The following is a 27,910-nucleotide window of genomic DNA, read 5'->3' on the forward strand; positions in this document are numbered from 1 at the left end:
GACCCTTCCCCTGTGCAAGCGTAGTAACAGAAAAGGATGACACAGCAAATATAACAATTATATGCAAATTACTAACCAATCATTGTAATTGGGAGTGTATGACCTTGTAATTTTCTGTATAAATGTAACAGTAAAACCTACACAGGTGTGCCTGATTTGTGGAGATGCCACCGAGCACCCAGCGCTGCAATAAAGGAGTGCCTGCTGCTCTAATGCTGCAATGGTGTTAAGAGGTTTGACTCCCAATTTCGGTGACAGTGGTGACAGGTGGAAGGTGTGGTTAAGCAGAACAGCTTGTAACAACTCTATAAAAAAAAGGAACCAACATTGGACGGAACGTTCCCCCACCGGACATGGAAACGTATCGGACTGTCGGGACACCGCAGCTCCGGGGTGGTAGCTGTTGCTGTAAGCCTTTCCTTCTTAACTTCTTTCTTTCCTTCCTTCCTCTCTTAATCTGTCACTCTCACTCCCCCTTTGCATTCACGTATTTCTTGTTGGGCAAATAAAGTTCCTTGGCTCTTGACTCCATTTTGAGTCTTCATTCTGTTCCCGAGAATAGAAACAGAACCACGCTCCGGTCTCAGACCGGCATGTAACATTTTAATTGGTGTCACGGACAGGATTCTCAGTGAAACAGAAATTGCCAGGTTCTTTATGAGAGACTCTTGTGTGTGTGCCTGAGACCTACCTTGGTACGAAGTGAGTGCAGAGTCTGAGTCCGCGGTTCTGTTTGTCCGTGAGGAAAAGAGGTGAAGAAGGACTAAGCGACAGAATTGAACAAGAGACGAGTCTCTAAAGCAGTTTAAAAGTGTGACCTCCAGAGGGTGAAGGGAGGTGGGTGTAGTAGCAGCGAACATACAGTGAGGCCATCTCAGGACAAAATAACCCCTCTTTGGTGAAAGGAGTGCCCACACTTCTACAGAGGTTCGTGATGTTTCCCCCACTAAAGTATGGGGCGGAGATTTATATAAACTGGATGATTTTTGGGAACCTATCATGCTCGCCGAGCTCCCCAAGGGTGAGAATGAGCAAAAAATCAGTGGTTCCAACCACTATAGTGTAGTGGATAGGGTCATGATATTGCAGACGGAGGCTAAAGTTGGGCCTGGGAAGAGGAAATCCATAAGTTGTGCCATTTTAGGAGCAAGTTGGGCAGCAGCCCTGGAAGATAGGAGGCAAAGATTGTGTCAAGATGATACCGTGGTAGATTCCTTGAAAATGGCAGTTAAAACTCAGAGAGCAGTTAGAAGAGACCAAACAGCTCTTAGAGCAGGAGAGAAACCAGAATGCTTTGTTAAAAGAAACATTATGAGAAGAATTGCGGAAAGCAAGTGAGTCGTTTTGGAAGGTAGAGTTGAAGTTAACAGAGAAAGGGATTAGACAAATATATCCCCAGGGGGATTTACAGAGAGCAAAAGACACAGCAGAAAACGCACCTCACATGTATCCTCTTGTTAAGACTGAGTATTTATATGAGACAGACAATGACACTTGTCCCCAGATTGTTACTAAGCAACTGAGTTAGCAAAATTAAGGAAGGATTTTGCAAGGACTCCAAAGGAATCCAAAACAGAATATGTTTGGAAAGTGTCCTTGTCAGGAGGAGATGGGATTTTGTTGTCAGAGAAGGAAGCAGAAGGATACTGGGGTCCAGGTGTGTTTTTAACTACTGGCAACCATCGGGCCCCATGGTCATTAACACAGAGGGCAGACTATTGGGCTGGGGGACTGAACCCTTTGGAGAGGGGAGACCCCCTAGCCATAACAGGTATGATGGATCAGCTGGTAGAAAGTGTACAAGAGGCAGCTTGCCTGCAGATGATGTATGACAGAAGGCTGGAGTGCCACCAGGGCTCTCCCATGATGATGCCTGTGGACCCAGAAGGATGACTCCTCTAATCTGAGGATTAATCTAATCCTGATTCTTTAAAACCCATTGGGATCCAGCTCCAGGGGAAGATACAAAATACCCCCATATCAGACAGAGTTAGGTGGGGGGAAGTTGCCCAAGAGCTAATTAACTTTGGGAGAAAACGTGGTCTCGTTGGTGGATCCTGGCAAAGACTGAAACGAGAGCTGTACAAACTGCGGGAAAAGCTGAGGGATGCCTCGCACAGGCTCCAAGAAGTCAGAATTCGAAATGGGTCCAATTTACTGATCCTGGCAGAGGGAGGCCCCTAAGCCGACTGGTGGCAGCTGGGGCTCCAGGGAGGTATTCTCTAGGATCTAATGGATGGGCTCCTGGCCTAGAAATTGGAGAAAGTTGTACAGACTTGGTCAGGGCATAAAGTCCGTTTTGAGCCAACCCCTCGTGCCCCACCATCAATAGGCATGGGGGAAAAAGCTGATGAGGTAAAAAGGGCAAAGGGAAACTAGATCCTCCGTCCCCCGAAGGTGGGAAGGGAACGGAGGGTGGATGTTTATTAGGCAACTCACCTTAAATTTGAGAGGAGATTTAATGATTACAGTGGCTGTAGGAACACGGAGAAAAACCCAGTAACCTTTCTAACTGACACGGGAGCACAAATCACTGCACTGATGCATAGTGAGGTGGAGCAATGTGGAATTTTGACTTTGTATAAAAACCTGATTGTCTTAAATGCTTTAGGGAAAACTCTGTCAGTACCTATGGCCTTGGTAACATTATGGTTGCCTGGGGAGGCAGAACCAGTTAGCACCAAGGTTGCAATAGGCCCTTTTCTGACAAATCTTTTGGTCATAGATATATTGAGGGGCAGACAGTGGTATGAGCCAGGGGAATTCATGGTCCTTTGGCATTTCTCAGATCAGAGAATTAGCTGAAACGTCCTGGGCAGAAGTGCGCCTGCTGCAAGCAGCACCTACCCTCCCCGCTTCCAGGATGACTAATGTGAAAGCCTGTCCCTTGCCATTAGGGGCCCAGGAGGGGATAGCTCCTGTGATCGAGGATCTTAAACAGCAGGGCATTTTAACACTCACCCTCTCCCCATACAATTCCCCAGTGTGGCCAGTTCGTAAATCAAAGGGGAAGAGGAGACTGACTGTAGATTATCCTTGACTTAATGCAGACACTGGTCCCTTGACAGCAGCAGTGCCTAATGGAGCTGAGCTCACCTCACTCATTCAGGAGCAGGCTCATGCGGTGATGGCCACAGCTGATGTGAAAGAGATGTTTGTCATGGGTCCCCTGCAAGAGGAGGACCGTGATCGTTTTGCTTTCACATGGGAGGGACAGCAGTATACCTTTACTCGCCTCCCTCAGGGATATAAACATTTTCCCACCTTAGCACATCATGCTTTGGCATAAGAATGAGCCCAAACTCTTCCAGAACTGGGAGTTAGAGTTATCAATACATCGATGATGTTTTCATAGGAGGGGATGAAATTATTCCAGAACAGGTGACACAAGGAAAGATTATACGGCACTTAGAGTCTCTGGGACTCCAGGTACCAGAGGAAAAGATACAAATTGCTGCAAATGAAGTGAATTTTTTAGGGATACAGTGGAGAGGAGGTTCAGCCTGTATTCCTCAGGACACCCTCTCAACACTAGAGCAGGTAAAAGTTCCAGAAAATAAAAAGGAGCTGCAGCATGCCTTAGGCTTATTGGTCTTTTGGAGAAACCACATCCCAGACTTTGCAATAGTTGCACGGCCCTTATATGACCTGCTGCGAAAAGGAGCAGCTTGGGAATGGGCTCCAGCCCACAATGAAGCGTTACAGCTTTTGGTGTTGGAAGCAAACACCCACCAGGCTTTGGGTCCTATTCACCCCACTGACCCTGTCCAGACTGAGTGGGGGTTTGCACACTCAGGATTGTCCATTCATTTCTGGCAAAAGGGACCAGAAGGTTCTCCCGCCCGATCGAATTTTACTCCAGGAGCTTTAAGGATGCTGAGAAACGAGACTCTAATTGGGAAAAAGGATTGTTTGTAGTGAGTGTTGCTTTCAGAGAAGCGGAGCGAACCATACGCCAACAGCCTCTAATTTTAAGGGGACTTTTTAAGGTAATTAAAGCTATGTTAGCAGGAACTCCCCCCCTAACGGGGTGGGCCAAAGAGATACTGTCAGAAAATGTCATGCTAAGATTGAACGTATTTGTAGTGTCCTAACTGTCACTGAAGGCACCCCTAAACAGGTAAAGATCTGTGAGGAAGTAACAAATCCTCTGGAGGGGATACCCCTCCCCCTCCCGTATTAAAAGTCACTCCTGCTGTTTCAGAGGAGTTGCCTCTGTTAAGAGAGGAGATACCGAGCTGTAGCTATTAATGTAGATGCTAACAGAGAAATCATTACCAAAGGTGAGGGCAGTGCCCAAGTGGGAGAGTTAGTGGCAGTGTGGAGTGTGTTTAATAGCGAGGAAGGGGCTAAGGCTCCGGTGCACATTTACACTGACTCGTTTGCAGCATTCAAAGGATGAACGGGATGGCTTCCTTTCTGGGAACAGAATAACTGGGAAGTAAACCGAGTGCCAGTGTGGCAAAAGGAGAAGTGGCAAAAAAACTTAGATCTTGCCAAACATGGGGACTTTGTGGTAGCATGGGTACCGTCTCTGTGGGAAAGAGGAACTCTGGCAGGTGAATGGAATAACAGGGCAGATGAGCTGGCCAGAATTGCCCCTTTGCAGCAGGAAAATCAAACCGGGGAAAACTGGGACAGACTTTTGGAATGGCTGCAAGTTAAGCGTGCTCACTGAGGGTCTACTGATTTATACAAAGAGGCACACGCCAGAGGTTGGCCTGTCACTTGGGAATCTTGAAAAACCTCTATTTCAGCTTGTGAACAATGCAGACTTGGACTAGAGCCACAAGCCATGGAAGATTCCCCCCTTCATTTGAGAGACAAAAAGTGTCTCTGGGAAACTTGGCAGATAGATTATACGGGACCTTTCCAAAGGTCACAAGGGAAGCAGTACGTATTAGTAGGTGTGGAAGTGATTCCTGGCCTAGTTCAAAGTGTTTCCACGAGCGACTGGGGAAAATACAGTGCCAGCCCTGAAAATTTGGTTTAGTTTCCTCCTCAAACCTGATTCCATTCAGTCGGACAATGGCAGTCATTTTACTGCTGCCAAAGCCGGAGTGGGGGAGGGAAGAGGGAATCAAGTGGGGATTCCACACCCCATATTATCCCCAAGCTAACGGGACAGTAGAACGAACTCATGGACTCTTAAATCGATTTCTGAAACCTCACAAGCCACGTTGGGTGGAACGCCTTTGGGATGCAGTTACCCCAGTTAATGATCGCTGGGGAATAAATGGATGTCCCCGACTGAATGCCTTTTCTCCTAAACCCCCGACTTTGACCCCAAAGTCTCAGACTCTCAGTACTCCCGGAGAACAATTTTTTTCTCCTGGACAGCCTGTGTTGGTAGAAATGACAGCCATTGGGGCTGTTCCTCTCGTGCTCACTGGACCTCTTAATAAAGATGCTTGGAAAGCCAAAGATGCTCATGGAAAAGAATATAACATCAACACCAGGTGGATTACTCCATCCTTCTGCTTCCGGTTCCTTTGAACAAACTGAGTCTGATTTTCTTTTCTTTTCCGGGTGAGGACTCTGGAGCCTACCTGAGAAAAAAAACCACCCATATGAAGCTGCCAAATGCCTGCGTGGCTTCATCAGTATTTGCCTTGTTAATATTTTTAGGATGTTTGGCATACCATTGCAGATATTGTTTTGGTCGACCATTGTCGCCATGTTTAATAGCCAAGGAAAGTCCTGTGCCCCCCTCACTCTCAGAGCGTGGCAAAATGAATGTATAGCTTTAGGCCAGCAGGTGGCTGATGTCTTTGATCTGACTAATTGTTGGATATGTGGGAGTCCTTTAGGATTTAAAGATTGGCCATGGACATCAAAACCACTATCCCCAAAATGGCCTGTGAGTAACTGGAGTGACATAACCATCGGTAATAACTCATTCTACTGAAATGAAGAGCTAAATGCGGCAAATGAAGAGACGGGACGCAGCTTGATGCAAGCAAGTTGTCCGTTTATTAGTGATTTTCTTACACATATACACGTTTCTACCTTCTACATATTACACACTGATTGGTTAAATCTTAAGCGTAAAAAACACTGATTGGTTGATATTTAAGGCACACCGTTAAAACAATAGGAACTTACTGGTTTACCTTGACATAGCAACAATTTCTATTCCAAAATTAGGGGGCTTCTTTCTACGCGGCTTTCTTGATTAACAAAGTTACATATCGGCGCTATGCGTTCCCTTACCTGGCTACTTGTTTCTCTGTCCGTCTGGTTGCCTCCTCAACTGTAACGGCGCAGGGGTCTGCAGTTAGCTTGTTCCTTTGTTCCCAGGGCTAGTGCCCTACAAGTTCTAACAAGTCTCTGTTCATCAGGCTATCAGTACTTGGACTCTTGTCCTTGAGGCATTGTCCTACAGCTTGGTAATGTCCCCAACGCACAGTTTGCTATCCCAGCACTCCGATAGTCAGAGGTGTCACCGAGCCGAAGCAGCCACGGAGCCTTCAGGCTGAGCGTGGTCAGTTGTGGGCAGAAGGGGGTCTGCTGGCTCTGCGACAGGGATCCCATGTGGAGCAACCTGCGGTGATGCAGTTGGAGGCAGACTGAAAAAACACTATGTCTTCATGGCTGGGTTTGGACAAAATGGCCTTTCTTGTTTATACAAATTTTTTATATATCTTAGATAGTACATATGTCAGTCCCTGATAGGTTTTTGTGTTCGTCTTCTTGCTTGCTATTTGCTGTTGCTGTAGGTGCCCGTATGCTGTGGTTCTAAATTCCAGTTCTTCACATCCTGTTGACATACCTGACAATTTGTGGCTGTCTTAGAGGTACAGGACTAAGTATTTGAAGTCAACTAACTTGTCTGCAGGTCCTCTGCATTCCCCAACATTTCCCCCTTTTTGTTTCTGAACAGCTAGTACCATTTTTGCCGTGTGCTGCAGGGCCCTTGCAAAGACGACGGCAACCAAGGCATTATCAAACAAAGAATACTGCCAATTGAGTGAATTGATGCCCCAAAGGATGACATTTTCTCAGATTTTGATAACGTGTTGCTGCAATGGGGTGCCTAAAATCCATGCAGCTCATACCATCACAATCCTCTCAGTCGTGTCCTTGAGCCAACATCAAAAGGGCAATAGTTGCTCTGCTTTGTATGTCATAGTGGCAAATTTGACTCACGTTCTTAACTGTAGAGGGATGTTTAAAGGACCGAGGACATATGTTACCATTGTCTGGGTTGGAGAACCCAGGCCTGTTAGTTGAAGCTGCAGAGCAGCTTTAATCTGTCCTGGGAACAAGCAGTGGGAGAAGGAAAACAAGCTATGCACAAACAAGAAGCCAGGTGCAGAGCAAGTCCTGGGAACCGCGAAATCAGAACACTCTGATCAGGCGCCTGCAGCATGCTCACCAATCAGGGACACGGACACCTACATGGCCCAGAGACTTTTATCCAATCAGCTGTGTGTAAAGTCGGGTGAGCGGTCGATTTAAGTTATAAAAATGACCTGTTTGTTTAATAAAGGGAGCACGGCATGTAGCCATATTGGTGTGATTGTCATGACTTGGCCAACATTCCACGAGGGACCCTCTTTGCCTAACAAACAAGGTGATTTAACTCTTGAATGCTTTCCCTGCTGTTGCTCCGGATAAGAGAAGAACCACCCCTAAACAGGTAAAGATCCGTGAGGAAGAAAAAAAATCCTCTGGAGGGGGATACCCCTCCCCCTTCCGTATTAAAAGTCATTCAGTATCTGTCAGCAGGTGGTGAGCAGTTGTACTGTGCATCACTTGGGTTTTTTTTCCCCTTTTCCCTTTTCCTTTGGATTTTACCCCTTTCCTCCACCTTTCCATCCTAATTGTTACTATTATCATTGTTATTACTGATGTTCTTACCTCTTTATTCTGTTTAAATTATGAAATTGCTCTTATCTCAACCCTCAAGTTTTACATTCCTTTCTGATTCTCCTCCCCAGCCCTCCGGATGAGGGGGAGTGAGCAAGCGACTGCGTGGTGCTTGGTTGCCGGCCGGCATTAAACCATGAGACCAGAGGATGAGGCTACTGAAACAGAAACACAGCCTCACTCCCTGGATTCATAAGCACAGTATGTTCGTAGATGCCACAGATAGCAGTCTAGAAATGTCATATGTGGGGCTCAAAGCCAAGGCTCCCTCACCAGTGCCTGGTGCAAGCCTTGGGTCTTTCTAGATCTGTGTTTCCTGGGCCCTGAGAGTCCACGTTCAAGTTCGCTTGCGCCTCATACAGATGCACACAGGGATCCCACCAGGAGCGGGCCTAAGGCAGTCTGTGCTTCCAGCTGCCATCCCCAAGGCCCTGAGCCCCGCAATGACCTGCCTTCCCTTGTTCCACTGCACCCTCATCCTTCTTGCTGAGCAGGCAGAGCTTCAGCCCTTTGCTGTGACCCTTTGTGCCCGACTTGTCTGCCTGCAGCCTGCTTCCTCCGGCAGGTGCCGGGCGTGGAAGTCCTGGCCTTGCACACGAGACTGAAGAGGACTGGCGCCTGGTTAGCCACAGAACTGAAACACTTTATTGCAGGGACTCAGCCAGCTGAGCTCTTCCATTGAGAGGAGCGCGGGCAGGACAGAGCAGGCCTTTGACACTGAGGCTGCCTTTGCATCAGCAGGCATTGCCCCAGCGGGAAATGGTGGTGGTGCGCTGCAGCCAGCCCTGGATCCTCTCCGTCCTGCTGATCAAACCTTTTCTCCTATTAGGAACTGCACCAACTTCTGCAGCCAAGAAAGGAAATCCCACAGCTTCTGCACTGGAAGTGGGCAGGATGTAAACCTTCCTGCTTCTGTTGGTGTTGGCCTGTGAACGGGGGTGGAGGTGAAGGCTGGCTGCGGCCTTGCAGTAGTCGCTACTGTTGTGTGCAGGCCCATCTGTTCCAGGATCCAGTTGTAGAAGTGCTGGGTGGAGGTGTAGACTCCGGGCTTCTTTGCTCTCGCACAGCCCATCCCCCAGCTGGTCAGGCCAACAAGCCAGAAGTAGTCAGCGCTCTTGTCTTGGCACACAAGAGGCCCACCGCTGTCCCCCTGCAGCAGAGGAGAGAGGATGAAGGGGTTGTTGGGTGGCCACCGTCAGCCCAGTGGCTGGCTCCTTCCCTCTCATGGCACTTCCAGAGCTGTATTTAGTGGCCAGCCAAGCTCTGGAGAAGCTTTCCTGGGAGGGGGCGGTGGGCCTGTAAGGCAGGGCTCGCTCTCCCTGCAGCACAGTTGTCCTGCAGGTGCTGCAGAAGGATGTTGCACGTATGGGATGGAGAAGCTCTGGGCTGCCAAGGGCACTGGGTGGGCTTTGTGGACATAGTGCCAGGCCTCTGGGACAAGGCAGGCAGGCCCTGGACAAAGGCGTGCAAAAGGGGAAGGGGGGTAAGGCCCTCAGCACTGGGGACACAGCAATGGGAGTGTGAGTGGCCAGGAAAAGCCCGTGACAGTGCAGGTTTGGGCGGTTGTGGCGGGGCTGCCCGTGCTGCCGGGGCTTGGCTTGTAGCACGCTCCTACCTGGCAGGTGTCGATGCCACCCTGCGGATAGCCAGCACAGATGTTGTGGGTGTGGATGGCCCCTCTGTACCAGCCGCTGCTGTTACAGACCCCGGCATCAATGAGGTGCACCTGGGCCTCCTGCAGCACATACGCCGATCCTCCAGCTGTGAAGAGCACAGAAAGGAATGAACTCCCAGCAGCTCATTGCCAGTTCTCCTTCCCTGCGTGACTGAAGCCCTATCCCGGGGCTTGGCTTTGCATGTGGGGAGGCGCTGGACCGCTCCTTCCTTTCTGCCTTGCTCTGGGTCAGTGGCTCACGCCCCCCTCTCTAAGAGGCATACGTCCCCACAGCCTGATTCTGGCTTTCGCCTCTGCCGTCAGGAAGAGCAACCTGCCTCCCCAAGCTGGCCAAGCTTGCGCTCGCAACGTGACTACATTTTGGGAGCTCACCTCTTGCAGTCCTGGCACCCCAGCCACTGACGTAGCACTCTGTCAGCTCCGAGACTCTCAGCGAGGCATCGGGCACGCAGGCAAGCTGTACGTAGCTGTTGCACTGGACAGGCTGCTCCAGTTCCAGCAAGGCAATGTCGTTTCTCCACGTGATATTATTGAAGTGCTGGTGAACCAGCAGCTGCTTGATGTTGCGCACCTGGGCCTCAGGTCCCAGGTGGGTCAGCTGGGTGGCACCTACCACCACCTGCCACATGGTGATGTTCCTGGAAGACAGATGGAGAGAGGGCTCAGAGGGAGCAGAGCCACATGCTGCAGCAGCACAGCAGTCGCCCTGCCTTCTGCTTGGCAAGGCAGAGAGGAAAGCAGTGCTTGGGAGGGTGCGACAGAGCACGTGCTCCTTGGGCTCAAGCAGTGTCGAGCTGGAGGCTGCTGGGAAGCAGTGGCATGAGCCCAGCCTTCTCCTGAGCAGCCTCTCAGGTGGCTGCGGAGTGCCCAGGCACTGGGCGTACTGCAGGGCAACAGGACATGCTGCAGCACGTGCTGCTGTGCTCAGGGCACCTGCTAGAGTGTGGGGCTAGCCCCGATCCCTGGTCCTCCTTACCTGGCCTCGAAGAAGCAGTGGGCTGCTGTGAGGACCCACTGTGGGCTGATGAGGGAGCCCCCGCAGATGTGCGCCGTGCCTCCTTCCAAGAGAGCCTCGATGCTGACGATCCAGGGCCAGGCCCCTGGCTGGGCATCTGTGCCACCCACAACGCGCGACATGCCGTAGTGAAAAGCCGCAGGCCGAAGGCCGCAGGTGCCTCTGTAACCAGAAACTCCATTCTGGTTAGCTCCATGGAAGCTTGTGCCATTCCGGCTGAAGGCCAGCTGTCTTCCCTCCCCTCAAGTCATGGCCAGAAGGGCCAAGGAAACCCGTGGGGTGCGTGCCCGCTCCCCTTTCCCCGCTTTCTGCTTCAGCCCATAGATGAGCTGTGCCAGCAGCCTGGGTTATGGCAAGGAGCTGAGCCTCCCAGATGGCCTTCAAGAGCCACTGGGGTGGCCATGGGGGACAAGCAGGACCCCTCCAGAGAAGCTCACAAGGGTTGCCCAATGTCCCTCCCAGAGCCTCGGGCCACTTACCCACAGCTATCCCATGTGCCGTGCACAGGACAGCACATGGCCAGCAGGACAACGAGGAGGAGGAGAACATCCATCACTACCAGCAACATGTGGCAGCTGCAAGAACGAAGGCTTGTCGCCACCACTACGGCCACCGACAGAGTGCCCGCAGGATTCCTGTTGCCTGGGGTTCCCTTGGACGCGGGGCTGATGTCACAGAGCGCCTGGTTCCAGGTGCTGGGCGTGGTGGCGGTGGGGGAGGGATGGGTGGCAACAGGAGGGGTTCCAAGCAGGACTGGAGGCGGAAGCTGGGATCGCACACCCCTGACAGAGCCCCACGCAATGCCCTGCTTGCACGATCAGGGTGGGCAGGCCCCGTGGCAGGCAGCAGCGCCTGGCTCCCAGCTCTGCCTGCTAACAGCTCACAGGGCAACACCCAGCGTGGCCTCGCAGCCTCTTTGGGGAGTTCCCTGCCGCCCTGCTCTCTGCAGCCCTGTGCCACCGGCTCCTTCCCAATAAACAGACACACAACAAAGAACACAATGACTACAGCAGCATGCGCGTGCTTGGGTGTTGAAGAGCCAATGTGTTGATGGCCGTGGCAGCCAAGCAGTGCTGGGCAAGCCAAATAAGCCAAGCACAGCCCAGCAACGTCAACCTTCCTGCACAAAGCACAGTGAAATGCAGGTGCAGCACACTCCTCACTGGCCATGTAAGCCACAGCAACGCGCTCTGGCAGGTGTCGTGTCCTTGCTGTCTGTGAGTTGGATTGCTGTTCTGGGCACACACTGACCATGGCACTTGTGGGAAGGACAAGCAATGTTAAGCTCTAGAGAGAGGGAAGGATGCTCCTGCTCTCAGCCCTACATGCCATTGTTCGCAGCTTTGCAAGTGCTTGTGCTGCGATGAAGAGACGGGACGCAGCTTGACGCAAGCAAATGTCAATTTACTGTACAGAGGCCTCTGGACAGAAAGCCGGACTTGTTTGGGGAGGGAGCATGCTCCAGCATCATCCGCAGAGCCATAAGAACTCCTTTCACTGCATGATCAAGAGGAAGCAAAGGGCATGCCCATGTTTCCAGAGATCCCAGTTCAGCTGGAGGCATGCCCTGCAGTCCTGGGTAGGAACAGAGCTGGGAGCTGCAGCACCATGGCTTGCCGGGGCCCAAGCACAGAGCAAGAGGAGGACGGTCCTGGCAGCTTCAGAGGCAGGCCCTTCTGCAGCTCCCGCAGGGGGGGCATGCCTAGGTGGGCAGCAGCTGAGGGCATGCATGCTCAAGCACCTCCAAGTCCTTCCTGCCTCTGGGAGGTGGAGAGGTGGCCAGTGGTTGGCAGGCCTGGTCCTCTTGCAAGGTGGGGACGCTGGGGCTGAGCAGGCACGTCGGCTGACACCGCAGGCCATCCACATGCCTGAGAGGCTCTCTCTCCCCTCTTGCTTGTCACCTCGTCCAGCTTCAGGTTCACTAGTGAGCTGTGCACGCGCACAGGGCTCCCAGCAGCAGCTGGCCCGAGACACTGGGGCTTTCCAAGTGCTGGCTGCCTGTGGCCTGTCTTGCCGTCGGCCTTTGCTAGCAGCCAGGCCTGGGGACCCACCGTGTGGCAGGAGCAGAATGGGACCACACAGGAAGGGCTTTGGGGTGGCTCTCCAAAAGAAGCCAGTGGGTACTGTGGTGATTAGGCGCAGGGCTCAGGCAAGCAAGGCAGCCAGCACTTTGCTTCTGTGTGACCGGCTCCTTGATCCCCCCTTCTCTCCATTTGCCGTGCTTATACGTGCCCCTCATCTTCCCTGAGTCCTGCCTCTCTCAGCCCTGCTCTCCTCCCAGACACGGGGCCAACCCCGGTTATTTCCCACCCCCCCCCTTTGCTCCCAGGTTTGCCCCATCTGTCAACACACGTGGTCTTTGGGTGTTGTTAGCTAGGTCACCTTGGACTTGTGTGCCATTACTGACGGGCTTGCCTGGGAACTGCTGTCCCTGCCAGAGTCCTCTCCACCAAATGACCCCAATCTCTTCCTTCAAGCGTCTGTGAAGTGTGGCCACCTCTGACGGCATTCTCCGCTAGCCACCTGCCAAAACCGGTGCTGAAAGAGCAGGGTTTCCCCAGCAGACAAGTTGTCTTCTCCAAGGCTGCCTTCTGCCTGCTCTCAGCAGACACATGGGAACCGGCAGCCGGTCCCTTTTCAAAACACAAAGCAGCCTTGAGCCCGCTTGCTTGGAGGCCAGTTCTGGGGCCTAGGAAGCCCTGCTGCGCCTCAAGGGTCTTGAGAGCAGCTCTTCCACTTTCAGACAGAGCCTGTGTGGTCCTCCTCCTCGGGACCCGATTGCTCCCTCCGCTGTGCGCCTTATGCCTCACCACAGAAGCCAGGATGGCAGCAGGGAGCTGCCGCACCTTTCACAAGCTTGGAGGCTGCCAACCTTCAAGCCATTGCCCTTGACCCTCCAGGGACCTAGCCCTGCTGTGCAAATGCAATGCACATGCCTGGCTCCTGCTTCTCTCCTGCACTCCAGCAGGTGATTGAGCAAGGCTCCTCCAGTCAGTGGCAGAAGACAGACTGATGAGGTGAGAGTGATGAAAGATCTCGCAAAGCTGCGAACAATGGCATGTAGGGCTGAGAGCAGGAGCATCCTTCTTTCTCTCTAGAGCTTAACATTGCTTGTCCTTCCCACAAGTGCCATGGTCAGTGTGTGCCCAGAACAGCAATCCAACTCACAGACAGCAAGGACACGACACCTGCCAGAGCGCGTTGCTGTGGCTGACATAGCCAGTGAGGAGTGTGCTGCACCTGCATTTCACTGTGCTTTGTGCAGGAAGGTTGACGTTGCTGGGCTGTGCTTGGCTTATTTGGCTTGCCCAGCACTGCTTGGCTGCCACGGCCATCAACACATTGGCTCTTCAACACCCAAGCACGCGCATGCTGCTGTAGTCATTGTGTTCTTTGTTGTGTGTCTGTTTATTGGGAAGGAGCCGGTGGCACAGGGCTGCAGAGAGCAGGGCGGCAGGGAACTCCCCAAAGAGGCTGCGAGGCCACGCTGGGTGTTGCCCTGTGAGCTGTTAGCAGGCAGAGCTGGGAGCCAGGCGCTGCTGCCTGCCACGGGGCCTGCCCACCCTGATCGTGCAAGCAGGGCATTGCGTGGGGCTCTGTCAGGGGTGTGCGATCCCAGCTTCCGCCTCCAATCCTGCTTGGAACCCCTCCTGTTGCCACCCATCCCTCCCCCACCGCCACCACGCCCAGCACCTGGAACCAGGCACTCTGTGACATCAGCCCCGCGTCCAAGAGAACCCCAGGCAACAGGAATCCTGCGGGCACTCTGTCGGTGGCCGTAGTGGTGGCGACAAGCCTTCGTTCTTGCAGCTGCCACATGTTGCTGGTAGTGATGGATGTTCTCCTCCTCCTCGTTGTCCTGCTGGCCATGTGCTGTCCTGTGCATGGCACATGGGATAGCTGTGGGTAAGTGGCCCGAGGCTCTGGGAGGGACATTGGGCAACCCTTGTGAGCTTCTCTGGAGGGGTCCTGCTTGTCCCCCATGGCCACCCCAGTGGCTCTTGAAGGCCATCTGGGAGGCTCAGCTCCTTGCCATCACCCAGGCTGCCGGCACAACTTGTCTACGGGCTGAAGCAGAAAGCGGGGAAAGGGGAGCGGGCGCATGCCCCACGGGTTTCCTCGGCCCTTCTGGCCATGACTTGAGGGGAGGGAAGACAGCTGGCCTTCAGCCGGAATGGCACAAGCTTCCATGGAGCTAACCAGAATGGAGTTTCTGGTTACAGAGGCACCTGCGGCCTTCGGCCTGCGGCTTTTCACTACGGCATGTCGCGCGTTGTGGGTGGCACAGATGCCCAGCCAGGGGCCTGGCCCTGGATCGTCAGCATCGAGGCTCTCTTGGAAGGAGGCACGGCGCACATCTGCGGGGGCTCCCTCATCAGCCCACAGTGGGTCCTCACAGCAGCCCACTGCTTCTTCGAGGCCAGGTAAGGAGGACCAGGGATCGGGGCTAGCCCCACACTCTAGCAGGTGCCCTGAGCACAGCAGCACGTGCTGCAGCATGTCCTGTTGCCCTGCAGTACGCCCAGTGCCTGGGCACTCCGCAGCCACCTGAGAGGCTGCTCAGGAGAAGGCTGGGCTCATGCCACTGCTTCCCAGCAGCCTCCAGCTCGACACTGCTTGAGCCCAAGGAGCACGTGCTCTGTCGCACCCTCCCAAGCACTGCTTTCCTCTCTGCCTTGCCAAGCAGAAGGCAGGGCGACTGCTGTGCTGCTGCAGCATGTGGCTCTGCTCCCTCTGAGCCCTCTCTCCATCTGCCTTCCAGGAACATCACCATGTGGCAGGTGGTGGTAGGTGCCACCCGGCTGACCCAGCTGGGACCTGAGGCCCAGGTGCGCAACATCAAGCAGCTGCTGGTTCACCAGCACTTCAGTAATATCACGCAAAGAAACGACATTGCCTTGCTGGAACTGGAGCAGCCTGTCCAGTGCAACAGCTACGTACAGCTTGCCTGCGTGCCCGATGCCTCGCTGAGAGTCTCGGAGCTGACAGAGTGCTACGTCAGTGGCTGGGGTGCCAGGACTGCAAGAGGTGAGCTCCCAAAGTGTAGTCACGTTGCGAGCGCAAGCTTGGCCAGCTTGGGGAGGCAGGTTGCTCTTCCTGACGGCAGAGGCGAAAGCCAGAATCAGGCTGTGGGGACGTATGCCTCTTAGAGAGGGGGGCGTGAGCCACTGACCCAGAGCAAGGCAGAAAGGAAGGAGCGGTCCAGCGCCTCCCCACATGCAAAGCCAAGCCCCGGGATAGGGCTTCAGTCACGCAGGGAAGGAGAACTGGCAATGAGCTGCTGGGTGTTCATTCCTTTCTGTGCTCTTCACAGCTGGAGGATCGGCGTATGTGCTGCAGGAGGCCCAGGTGCACCTCATTGATGCCGGGGTCTGTAACAGCAGCGGCTGGTACAGAGGGGCCATCCACACCCACAACATCTGTGCTGGCTATCCGCAGGGTGGCATCGACACCTGCCAGGTAGGAGCGTGCTACAAGCCAAGCCCCGGCAGCACTGGCAGCACCGCCACAACCGCCCAAACCTGCACCGTCACGGGCTTTTCCTGGCCACTCACACTCCCATTGCTGTGTCCCCACTGCTGAGGGCCTAAACCCATTTCCCCATGGGTAGGGCCTTTGCCCAGGGCCTGCCTGCCTTGTCCCAGAGGCCTGGCACTTTGTTCACAATGCCCATCCAGTGCCCTTGGCAGCCCAGAGCTTCACCATCCCAAGCCAGACACAGCCTCCTGACACACCTGCAGCACCAACGTGCCGCAGGGAGAGCGAGCCCTGCCTTACAGGCCCACCGCCCCCTCCCAGGAAAGCTTCTCCAGAGCTTGGCTGGCCACTAAATACAGCTCTGGAAGTGCCATGAGAGGGAAGGAGCCAGCCACTGGGCTGACGGTGGCCACCCAACAACCCCTTCATCCTCTCTCCTCTGCTGCAGGGGGACAGCGGTGGGCCTCTTGTGTGCCAAGACAAGAGCGCTGACTACTTCTGGCTTGTTGGCCTGACCAGCTGGGGGATGGGCTGTGCGAGAGCAAAGAAGCCCGGAGTCTACACCTCCACCCAGCACTTCTACAACTGGATCCTGGAACAGATGGGCCTGCACACAACAGTAGCGACTACTGCAAGGCCGCAGCCAGCCTTCACCTCCACCCCCGTTCACAGGCCAACACCAACAGAAGCAGGAAGGTTTACATCCTGCCCACTTCCAGTGCAGAAGCTGTGGGATTTCCTTTCTTGGCTGCAGAAGTTGGTGCAGTTCCTAATAGGAGAAAAGGTTTGATCAGCAGGACGGAGAGGATCCAGGGCTGGCTGCAGCGCACCACCACCATTTCCCGCTGGGGCAATGCCTGCTGATGCAAAGGCAGCCTCAGTGTCAAAGGCCTGCTCTGTCCTGCCCGCGCTCCTCTCAACGGAAGAGCTCAGCTGGCTGAGTCCCTGCAATAAAGTGTTTCAGTTCTGTGGCTAACCAGGCGCCAGTCCTCTTCAGTCTCGTGTGCAAGGCCAGGACTTCCACGCCCGGCACCTGCCGGAGGAAGCAGGCTGCAGGCAGACAAGTCGGGCACAAAGGGTCACAGCAAAGGGCTGAAGCTCTGCCTGCTCAGCAAGAAGGATGAGGGTGCAGTGGAACAAGGGAAGGCAGGTCATTGCGGGGCTCAGGGCCTTGGGGATGGCAGCTGGAAGCACAGACTGCCTTAGGCCCGCTCCTGGTGGGATCCCTGTGTGCATCTGTATGAGGCGCAAGCGAACTTGAACGTGGACTCTCAGGGCCCAGGAAACACAGATCTAGAAAGACCCAAGGCTTGCACCAGGCACTGGTGAGGGAGCCTTGGCTTTGAGCCCCACATATGACATTTCTAGACTGCTATCTGTGGCATCTACGAACATACTGTGCTTATGAATCCAGGGAGTGAGGCTGTGTTTCTGTTTCAGTAGCCTCATCCTCTGGTCTCATGGTTTAATGCCGGCCGGCAACCAAGCACCACGCAGTCGCTTGCTCACTCCCCCTCATCCGGAGGGCTGGGGAGGAGAATCAGAAAGGAATGTAAAACTTGAGGGTTGAGATAAGAGCAATTTCATAATTTAAACAGAATAAAGAGGTAAGAACATCAGTAATAACAATGATAATAGTAACAATTAGGATGGAAAGGTGGAGGAAAGGGGTAAAATCCAAAGGAAAAGGGAAAAGGGGAAAAAAACCCCAAGTGATGCACAGTACAACTGCTCACCACCTGCTGACAGATACTGAATGACTTTTAATACGGAAGGGGGAGGGGTATCCCCCTCCAGAGGATTTTTTTTCTTCCTCACGGATCTTTACCTGTTTAGGGGTGGTTCTTCTCTTATCCGGAGCAACAGCAGGGAAAGCATTCAAGAGTTAAATCACCTTGTTTGTTAGGCAAAGAGGGTCCCTCGTGGAATGTTGGCCAAGTCATGACAATCACACCAATATGGCTACATGCCGTGCTCCCTTTATTAAACAAACAGGTCATTTTTATAACTTAAATCGACCGCTCACCCGACTTTACACACAGCTGATTGGATAAAAGTCTCTGGGCCATGTAGGTGTCCGTGTCCCTGATTGGTGAGCATGCTGCAGGCGCCTGATCAGAGTGTTCTGATTTCGCGGTTCCCAGGACTTGCTCTGCACCTGGCTTCTTGTTTGTGCATAGCTTGTTTTCCTTCTCCCACTGCTTGTTCCCAGGACAAGTTAAAGCTGCTCTGCAGCTTCAACTAACAGGCCTGGGTTCTCCAACCCAGACAATGGTAACATATGTCCTCGGTCCTTTAAACATCCCTCTACAGTTAAGAACGTGAGTCAAATTTGCCACTATGACATACAAAGCAGAGCAACTATTGCCCTTTTGATGTTGGCTCAAGGACACGGCTGAGAGGATTGTGATGGTATGAGCTGCATGGATTTTAGGCACCCCATTGCAGCAACACGTTATCAAAATCTGAGAAAATGTCATCCTTTGGGGCATCAATTCACTCAATTGGCAGTATTCTTTGTTTGATAATGCCTTGGTTGCCGTCGTCTTTGCAAGGGCCCTGCAGCACACGGCAAAAATGGTACTAGCTGTTCAGAAACAAAAAGGGGGAAATGTTGGGGAATGCAGAGGACCTGCAGACAAGTTAGTTGACTTCAAATACTTAGTCCTGTACCTCTAAGACAGCCACAAATTGTCAGGTATGTCAACAGGATGTGAAGAACTGGAATTTAGAACCACAGCATACGGGCACCTACAGCAACAGCAAATAGCAAGCAAGAAGACGAACACAAAAACCTATCAGGGACTGACATATGTACTATCTAAGATATATAAAAAATTTGTATAAACAAGAAAGGCCATTTTGTCCAAACCCAGCCATGAAGACATAGTGTTTTTTCAGTCTGCCTCCAACTGCATCACCGCAGGTTGCTCCACATGGGATCCCTGTCGCAGAGCCAGCAGACCCCCTTCTGCCCACAACTGACCACGCTCAGCCTGAAGGCTCCGTGGCTGCTTCGGCTCGGTGACACCTCTGACTATCGGAGTGCTGGGATAGCAAACTGTGCGTTGGGGACATTACCAAGCTGTAGGACAATGCCTCAAGGACAAGAGTCCAAGTACTGATAGCCTGATGAACAGAGACTTGTTAGAACTTGTAGGGCACTAGCCCTGGGAACAAAGGAACAAGCTAACTGCAGACCCCTGCGCCGTTACAGTTGAGGAGGCAACCAGACGGACAGAGAAACAAGTAGCCAGGTAAGGGAACGCATAGCGCCGATATGTAACTTTGTTAATCAAGAAAGCCGCGTAGAAAGAAGCCCCCTAATTTTGGAATAGAAATTGTTGCTATGTCAAGGTAAACCAGTAAGTTCCTATTGTTTTAACGGTGTGCCTTAAATATCAACCAATCAGTGTTTTTTACGCTTAAGATTTAACCAATCAGTGTGTAATATGTAGAAGGTAGAAACGTGTATATGTGTAAGAAAATCACTAATAAACGGACAACTTGCTTGCATCAAGCTGCGTCCCGTCTCTTCATTTGCCGCATTTAGCTCTTCATTTCAGTAGAATGAGTTATTACCGATGGTTATGTCACTCCAGTTACTCACAGGCCATTTTGGGGATAGTGGTTTTGATGTCCATGGCCAATCTTTAAATCCTAAAGGACTCCCACATATCCAACAATTAGTCAGATCAAAGACATCAGCCACCTGCTGGCCTAAAGCTATACATTCATTTTGCCACGCTCTGAGAGTGAGGGGGGCACAGGACTTTCCTTGGCTATTAAACATGGCGACAATGGTCGACCAAAACAATATCTGCAATGGTATGCCAAACATCCTAAAAATATTAACAAGGCAAATACTGATGAAGCCACGCAGGCATTCGGCAGCTTCATATGGGTGGTTTTTTTTCTCAGGTAGGCTCCAGAGTCCTCACCCGGAAAAGAAAAGAAAATCAGACTCGGTTTGTTCAAAGGAACCGGAAGCAGAAGGATGGAGTAATCCACCTGGTGTTGATGTTATATTCTTTTCCATGAGCATCTTTGGCTTTCCAAGCATCTTTATTAAGAGGTCCAGTGAGCACGAGAGGAACAGCCCCAATGGCTGTCATTTCTACCAACACAGGCTGTCCAGGAGAAAAAAATTGTTCTCCGGGAGTACTGAGAGTCTGAGACTTTGGGGTCAAAGTCGGGGGTTTAGGAGAAAAGGCATTCAGTCGGGGACATCCATTTATTCCCCAGCGATCATTAACTGGGGTAACTGCATCCCAAAGGCGTTCCACCCAACGTGGCTTGTGAGGTTTCAGAAATCGATTTAAGAGTCCATGAGTTCGTTCTACTGTCCCGTTAGCTTGGGGATAATATGGGGTGTGGAATCCCCACTTGATTCCCTCTTCCCTCCCCCACTCCGGCTTTGGCAGCAGTAAAATGACTGCCATTGTCCGACTGAATGGAATCAGGTTTGAGGAGGAAACTAAACCAAATTTTCAGGGCTGGCACTGTATTTTCCCCAGTCGCTCGTGGAAACACTTTGAACTAGGCCAGGAATCACTTCCACACCTACTAATACGTACTGCTTCCCTTGTGACCTTTGGAAAGGTCCCGTATAATCTATCTGCCAAGTTTCCCAGAGACACTTTTTGTCTCTCAAATGAAGGGGGGAATCTTCCATGGCTTGTGGCTCTAGTCCAAGTCTGCATTGTTCACAAGCTGAAATAGAGGTTTTTCAAGATTCCCAAGTGACAGGCCAACCTCTGGCGTGTGCCTCTTTGTATAAATCAGTAGACCCTCAGTGAGCACGCTTAACTTGCAGCCATTCCAAAAGTCTGTCCCAGTTTTCCCCGGTTTGATTTTCCTGCTGCAAAGGGGCAATTCTGGCCAGCTCATCTGCCCTGTTATTCCATTCACCTGCCAGAGTTCCTCTTTCCCACAGAGACGGTACCCATGCTACCACAAAGTCCCCATGTTTGGCAAGATCTAAGTTTTTTTGCCACTTCTCCTTTTGCCACACTGGCACTCGGTTTACTTCCCAGTTATTCTGTTCCCAGAAAGGAAGCCATCCCGTTCATCCTTTGAATGCTGCAAACGAGTCAGTGTAAATGTGCACCGGAGCCTTAGCCCCTTCCTCGCTATTAAACACACTCCACACTGCCACTAACTCTCCCACTTGGGCACTGCCCTCACCTTTGGTAATGATTTCTCTGTTAGCATCTACATTAATAGCTACAGCTCGGTATCTCCTCTCTTAACAGAGGCAACTCCTCTGAAACAGCAGGAGTGACTTTTAATACGGGAGGGGGAGGGGTATCCCCTCCAGAGGATTTGTTACTTCCTCACAGATCTTTACCTGTTTAGGGGTGCCTTCAGTGACAGTTAGGACACTACAAATACGTTCAATCTTAGCATGACATTTTCTGACAGTATCTCTTTGGCCCACCCCGTTAGGGGGGGAGTTCCTGCTAACATAGCTTTAATTACCTTAAAAAGTCCCCTTAAAATTAGAGGCTGTTGGCGTATGGTTCGCTCCGCTTCTCTGAAAGCAACACTCACTACAAACAATCCTTTTTCCCAATTAGAGTCTCGTTTCTCAGCATCCTTAAAGCTCCTGGAGTAAAATTCGATCGGGCGGGAGAACCTTCTGGTCCCTTTTGCCAGAAATGAATGGACAATCCTGAGTGTGCAAACCCCCACTCAGTCTGGACAGGGTCAGTGGGGTGAATAGGACCCAAAGCCTGGTGGGTGTTTGCTTCCAACACCAAAAGCTGTAACGCTTCATTGTGGGCTGGAGCCCATTCCCAAGCTGCTCCTTTTCGCAGCAGGTCATATAAGGGCCGTGCAACTATTGCAAAGTCTGGGATGTGGTTTCTCCAAAAGACCAATAAGCCTAAGGCATGCTGCAGCTCCTTTTTATTTTCTGGAACTTTTACCTGCTCTAGTGTTGAGAGGGTGTCCTGAGGAATACAGGCTGAACCTCCTCTCCACTGTATCCCTAAAAAATTCACTTCATTTGCAGCAATTTGTATCTTTTCCTCTGGTACCTGGAGTCCCAGAGACTCTAAGTGCCGTATAATCTTTCCTTGTGTCACCTGTTCTGGAATAATTTCATCCCCTCCTATGAAAACATCATCGATGTATTGATAACTCTAACTCCCAGTTCTGGAAGAGTTTGGGCTCATTCTTATGCCAAAGCATGATGTGCTAAGGTGGGAAAATGTTTATATCCCTGAGGGAGGCGAGTAAAGGTATACTGCTGTCCCTCCCATGTGAAAGCAAAACGATCACGGTCCTCCTCTTGCAGGGGACCCATGACAAACATCTCTTTCACATCAGCTGTGGCCATCACCGCATGAGCCTGCTCCTGAATGAGTGAGGTGAGCTCAGCTCCATTAGGCACTGCTGCTGTCAAGGGACCAGTGTCTGCATTAAGTCAAGGATAATCTACAGTCAGTCTCCTCTTCCCCTTTGATTTACGAACTGGCCACACTGGGGAATTGTATGGGGAGAGGGTGAGTGTTAAAATGCCCTGCTGTTTAAGATCCTCGATCACAGGAGCTATCCCCTCCTGGGCCCCTAATGGCAAGGGACAGGCTTTCACATTAGTCATCCTGGAAGCGGGGAGGGTAGGTGCTGCTTGCAGCAGGCGCACTTCTGCCCAGGACGTTTCAGCTAATTCTCTGATCTGAGAAATGCCAAAGGACCATGAATTCCCCTGGCTCATACCACTGTCTGCCCCTCAATATATCTATGACCAAAAGATTTGTCAGAAAAGGGCCTATTGCAACCTTGGTGCTAACTGGTTCTGCCTCCCCAGGCAACCATAATGTTACCAAGGCCATAGGTACTGACAGAGTTTTCCCTAAAGCATTTAAGACAATCAGGTTTTTATACAAAGTCAAAATTCCACATTGCTCCACCTCACTATGCATCAGTGCAGTGATTTGTGCTCCCGTGTCAGTTAGAAAGGTTACTGGGTTTTTCTCCGTGTTCCTACAGCCACTGTAATCATTAAATCTCCTCTCAAATTTAAGGTGAGTTGCCTAATAAACATCCACCCTCCGTTCCCTTCCCACCTTCGGGGGACGGAGGATCTAGTTTCCCTTTGCCCTTTTTACCTCATCAGCTTTTTCCCCCATGCCTATTGATGGTGGGGCACGAGGGGTTGGCTCAAAACGGACTTTATGCCCTGACCAAGTCTGTACAACTTTCTCCAATTTCTAGGCCAGGAGCCCATCCATTAGATCCTAGAGAATACCTCCCTGGAGCCCCAGCTGCCACCAGTCGGCTTAGGGGCCTCCCTCTGCCAGGATCAGTAAATTGGACCCATTTCGAATTCTGACTTCTTGGAGCCTGTGCGAGGCATCCCTCAGCTTTTCCCGCAGTTTGTACAGCTCTCGTTTCAGTCTTTGCCAGGATCCACCAACGAGACCACGTTTTCTCCCAAAGTTAATTAGCTCTTGGGCAACTTCCCCCCACCTAACTCTGTCTGATATGGGGGTATTTTGTATCTTCCCCTGGAGCTGGATCCCAATGGGTTTTAAAGAATCAGGATTAGATTAATCCTCAGATTAGAGGAGTCATCCTTCTGGGTCCACAGGCATCATCATGGGAGAGCCCTGGTGGCACTCCAGCCTTCTGTCATACATCATCTGCAGGCAAGCTGCCTCTTGTACACTTTCTACCAGCTGATCCATCATACCTGTTATGGCTAGGGGGTCTCCCCTCTCCAAAGGGTTCAGTCCCCCAGCCCAATAGTCTGCCCTCTGTGTTAATGACCATGGGGCCCGATGGTTGCCAGTAGTTAAAAACACACCTGGACCCCAGTATCCTTCTGCTTCCTTCTCTGACAACAAAATCCCATCTCCTCCTGACAAGGACACTTTCCAAACATATTCTGTTTTGGATTCCTTTGGAGTCCTTGCAAAATCCTTCCTTAATTTTGCTAACTCAGTTGCTTAGTAACAATCTGGGGACAAGTGTCATTGTCTGTCTCATATAAATACTCAGTCTTAACAAGAGGATACATGTGAGGTGCGTTTTCTGCTGTGTCTTTTGCTCTCTGTAAATCCCCCTGGGGATATATTTGTCTAATCCCTTTCTCTGTTAACTTCAACTCTACCTTCCAAAACGACTCACTTGCTTTCCGCAATTCTTCTCATAATGTTTCTTTTAACAAAGCATTCTGGTTTCTCTCCTGCTCTAAGAGCTGTTTGGTCTCTTCTAACTGCTCTCTGAGTTTTAACTGCCATTTTCAAGGAATCTACCACGGTATCATCTTGACACAATCTTTGCCTCCTATCTTCCAGGGCTGCTGCCCAACTTGCTCCTAAAATGGCACAACTTATGGATTTCCTCTTCCCAGGCCCAACTTTAGCCTCCGTCTGCAATATCATGACCCTATCCACTACACTATAGTGGTTGGAACCACTGATTTTTTGCTCATTCTCACCCTTGGGGAGCTCGGCGAGCATGATAGGTTCCCAAAAATCATCCAGTTTATATAAATCTCCGCCCCATACTTTAGTGGGGGAAACATCACGAACCTCTGTAGAAGTGTGGGCACTCCTTTCACCAAAGAGGGGTTATTTTGTCCTGAGATGGCCTCACTGTATGTTCGCTGCTACTACACCCACCTCCCTTCACCCTCTGGAGGTCACACTTTTAAACTGCTTTAGAGACTCGTCTCTTGTTCAATTCTGTCGCTTAGTCCTTCTTCACCTCTTTTCCTCACGGACAAACAGAACCGCGGACTCAGACTCTGCACTCACTTCGTACCAAGGTAGGTCTCAGGCACACACACAAGAGTCTCTCATAAAGAACCTGGCAATTTCTGTTTCACTGAGAATCCTGTCCGTGACACCAATTAAAATGTTACATGCCGGTCTGAGACCGGAGCGTGGTTCTGTTTCTATTCTCGGGAACAGAATGAAGACTCAAAATGGAGTCAAGAGCCAAGGAACTTTATTTGCCCAACAAGAAATACGTGAATGCAAAGGGGGAGTGAGAGTGACAGATTAAGAGAGGAAGGAAGGAAAGAAAGAAGTTAAGAAGGAAAGGCTTACAGCAACAGCTACCACCCCGGAGCTGCGGTGTCCCGACAGTCCGATACGTTTCCATGTCCGGTGGGGGAACGTTCCGTCCAATGTTGGTTCCTTTTTTTTATAGAGTTGTTACAAGCTGTTCTGCTTAACCACACCTTCCACCTGTCACCACTGTCACCGAAATTGGGAGTCAAACCTCTTAACACCATTGCAGCATTAGAGCAGCAGGCACTCCTTTATTGCAGCGCTGGGTGCTCGGTGGCATCTCCACAAATCAGGCACACCTGTGTAGGTTTTACTGTTACATTTATACAGAAAATTACAAGGTCATACACTCCCAATTACAATGATTGGTTAGTAATTTGCATATAATTGTTATATTTGCTGTGTCATCCTTTTCTGTTACTACGCTTGCACAGGGGAAGGGTCTTCAGCTGGGCAAGGGTCTACTTGACCTGTGGGCATGATTTTTTGGTATTATAATGAAGGTAGTTCACTTCAGGACACCTTAAAAGTTAGTTTTGTTGCCAAGTGGGACAGCTGGATATTGGCCTTGCCAAGCTGTCCAATAACTCATCCCATACACAACAGAACCTGGGCGCTCTGGTTGTGGTCTGAGAGTAAGGACTAAGCTTAGTATGGTCTATAGCACAGGGATTTCAAATAACAGTCTGCGATAACAAGCAGCACAGCGATTCATACCTCACTGGTCAATAAGTATTAATGTAATTCTATCATGAAGGTTAATTCCTTAGAATCAAAATCTTCTTGTAACTAGCTGTTACATAAACACAAAATATAGGAAGATTCAGTAAAATTTTGAGATAATCTGCACCACTAGGATAAAGTAATTGTGGTAGTGGGAGATCACGATCTCCTACTCAAATGCTTGGGGAGATGAGCCGTCACCCCCCAGCCTTGCTCCAGAAAGCCTCTGCACCCACTCCCCACTTCTGGTTTGGGAGGGCTCTGTCCTGCACGTGCCCCCTCTTCCCGCCTCCTTTCATGTCAGGAACCTGCTACTGGTGGGAGGAGAAGGCACTGATTCCTGATCAGCATCCCCACTCTTCGCTGGCTAAAGTGCTCCGATGCCAGGGTACCTCGCGAGCACCAGCTGGGATAGCTGGAAGGAACAGGGCGAGATGCCCAAAGCCATCCCCATCCCCACTGCACTCACCCAGCCGCATCATGGGCCTCTGTCGGCAGCACCTTCTCCTTGAGCTGCTCCAGCGTGTCCTTCCAGTGTGCCGTATTATCCTCTGTAATGTGTACCCTCGAGAACTTGGTGTGTGGGTTAGGAGGAAAAATCCACCGTGCATCCAGCACGGCAATAAACCACTGTCAGCTTCCTAAACTGTCCTTTGGCTCAGAGAGCTTTCTTGGTTATGATTTTCAGTAACAGAACATGGTGACCAAACGGGACCTGCTTTCCGGAATCTCGACAGACCAGAGAAATCATGACCACCGCAAGCACGCACGGGAGTAGTTTTGCCAGGGTTCTGAGATTCCCTGGCCAGGTGAATCTCCGTGACAGCTCTCTGGGATAACAGCAACATGGTCATAAACACTGAGGTTGCTTACAAAGAAGTCGTATCGCATTGCGGGTTGAAGTCCCCCCGGTGGGTCAGAGTCCCCCCGGGATATTTGAAGTGCACAATTGTCCAATCCATATGCTGTTATGCAGATGCCCAGAGCCCAGATTTTGCCTCACGCTCATGTGAAACTTTGTTGGATTTTGTTTGCTGGATTTTGCCTCTGTCCAGTTTTGTTTGCAGGGTCTGGTTTAGGTATTGAGCGTTTATGATTTTGAAACTTTGTACACATGGGATCTGGTCATTCTGCTAGAGGGAGTTGGTTCTTCAGAGTTCTTTTGGGTTGTTTATTAAGATGCTGGAGCAAGTTTTGGGGTGACCCCCCCACTCAGACAAAATGGGCCGAATATTGTCATCACTGGTGGCCCTTGTATACCTTAGGTGATCAAGAGAAATGGCCTAGGAAAGGGAAGCATAATCTCCAATACAGCATGGCAGTTCATGTTCTTTTGGTACATGCAAAGGACAATGGGAAGAAGTCCCATAAGTGGGTTTGGTTTTTTGGCCTTGAGAAACAATCATGGAACAAGAAGTAAATATACACTCATGATACTTGGTGGTAATGTATTGATAATGATGGAGGGGAAGTTAATTATTAATTGCCTTGGCGTTGTTCTGCTTGTAGTGTTGGGAAAAGGAGTCTGAAAGGGGAGAATGAAGAAGAGGATGTGCAATTTCTGGTTTCAGGGCAGTGTTGCTGGTAATAGGGAGAGATTTTTGCTGAAGGTAAAAGAATGGTGTTGGGGAAAGCTCAGGAAGAGGATGCGAGGATAAATGGCTTTCGCTGCTTTGTTTGTGGGGCAGTCAGATCTGCCTCCCTGCCCACCCGGTGATCTCTGCTGCAGAGTTGCTTTGGGTTTCCTTGCCCAATCTGTTACGGAGCAGCCAGAGCCAGCAGGCTTCTGAACACTGTGGGATTTCTCCTTTCAGGTCTGGTTGATCTGAATGAGGTGGGCACCTGGGGGGCTGCTCCTATGCCAGCCTAAATGGATCTTCCCACGTGCGTGCAGCTGCATTCCAAAGAGCCAGACACGCACATACACACAGAGAGAGTGCCACAATGAATGTGAAGGGCAAAACAGATTGACACAGACAAAGCAATACCTTGACAAGTATCCCTGCAGATGTAGCCACTGCTTACATCCATGTGAATGCAGTCCAGGCCTTTCCTGGGTTTCCACATGTCCTGGTTTCAGCTGGGATAGAGTTAATTTTCTTCTTAGTGGCTAGTACAGTG

General features: G+C 51.2%; 2 protein-coding genes across 2 annotated transcripts; one reads left to right on the forward strand and one right to left on the reverse strand.

The window, feature by feature from the left end:
* Window positions 1-8,116: 8,116 nt before the first annotated feature.
* On the reverse strand, window positions 8,117-10,175 carry LOC129784522 (acrosin-like). The gene is made up of 3 exons (XM_055805160.1): window positions 9,920-10,175; window positions 9,488-9,633; window positions 8,117-9,022 (listed from the first exon to the last, which is right to left on the reverse strand). The coding sequence occupies exons 1-3, from the start codon at window positions 10,173-10,175 to the stop codon at window positions 8,681-8,683; spliced, it is 744 nt and encodes a 247-aa protein (XP_055661135.1). The 3' UTR covers window positions 8,117-8,680.
* Window positions 10,176-14,736: 4,561 nt separating this feature from the next.
* On the forward strand, window positions 14,737-17,016 carry LOC129784523 (acrosin-like). Its single transcript, XM_055805161.1, has 4 exons — window positions 14,737-14,837; window positions 15,325-15,441; window positions 15,881-16,022; window positions 16,489-17,016. Exons 1-4 carry the CDS (start codon window positions 14,737-14,739, stop codon window positions 16,828-16,830), a joined length of 702 nt encoding a protein of 233 aa, XP_055661136.1. The 3' UTR covers window positions 16,831-17,016.
* The last annotated feature ends 10,894 nt before the right edge of the window (window positions 17,017-27,910 follow it).

This window comes from Falco peregrinus, chromosome 5 (assembly GCF_023634155.1).
Source record: "Falco peregrinus isolate bFalPer1 chromosome 5, bFalPer1.pri, whole genome shotgun sequence".
NCBI lineage: Eukaryota > Metazoa > Chordata > Aves > Falconiformes > Falconidae > Falco > Falco peregrinus.

Bases quoted from the DNA above. Each gene is read 5' to 3' on its own strand.
- LOC129784523 (XM_055805161.1), top strand. From the start codon at position 14,737: ATGGCACAAGCTTCCATGGAGCTAACCAGAATGGAGTTTCTGGTTACA. The intron at 15,442-15,880 runs GCAAAGAAACGA...CTTCACAGCTGG, and splicing joins CAGCACTTCAGTAATATCAC to AGGATCGGCGTATGTGCTGC. The intron at 16,023-16,488 runs GTAGGAGCGTGC...CCTCTGCTGCAG, and splicing joins GTGGCATCGACACCTGCCAG to GGGGACAGCGGTGGGCCTCT.
- LOC129784522 (XM_055805160.1), bottom strand. From the start codon at position 10,175: ATGTGGCAGGTGGTGGTAGGTGCCACCCAGCTGACCCACCTGGGACCT. The intron at 9,634-9,919 runs GTGAGCTCCCAA...TGCTCTTCACAG, and splicing joins GGGTGCCAGGACTGCAAGAG to CTGGAGGATCGGCGTATGTG. The intron at 9,023-9,487 runs GTAGGAGCGTGC...CCTCTGCTGCAG, and splicing joins GTGGCATCGACACCTGCCAG to GGGGACAGCGGTGGGCCTCT.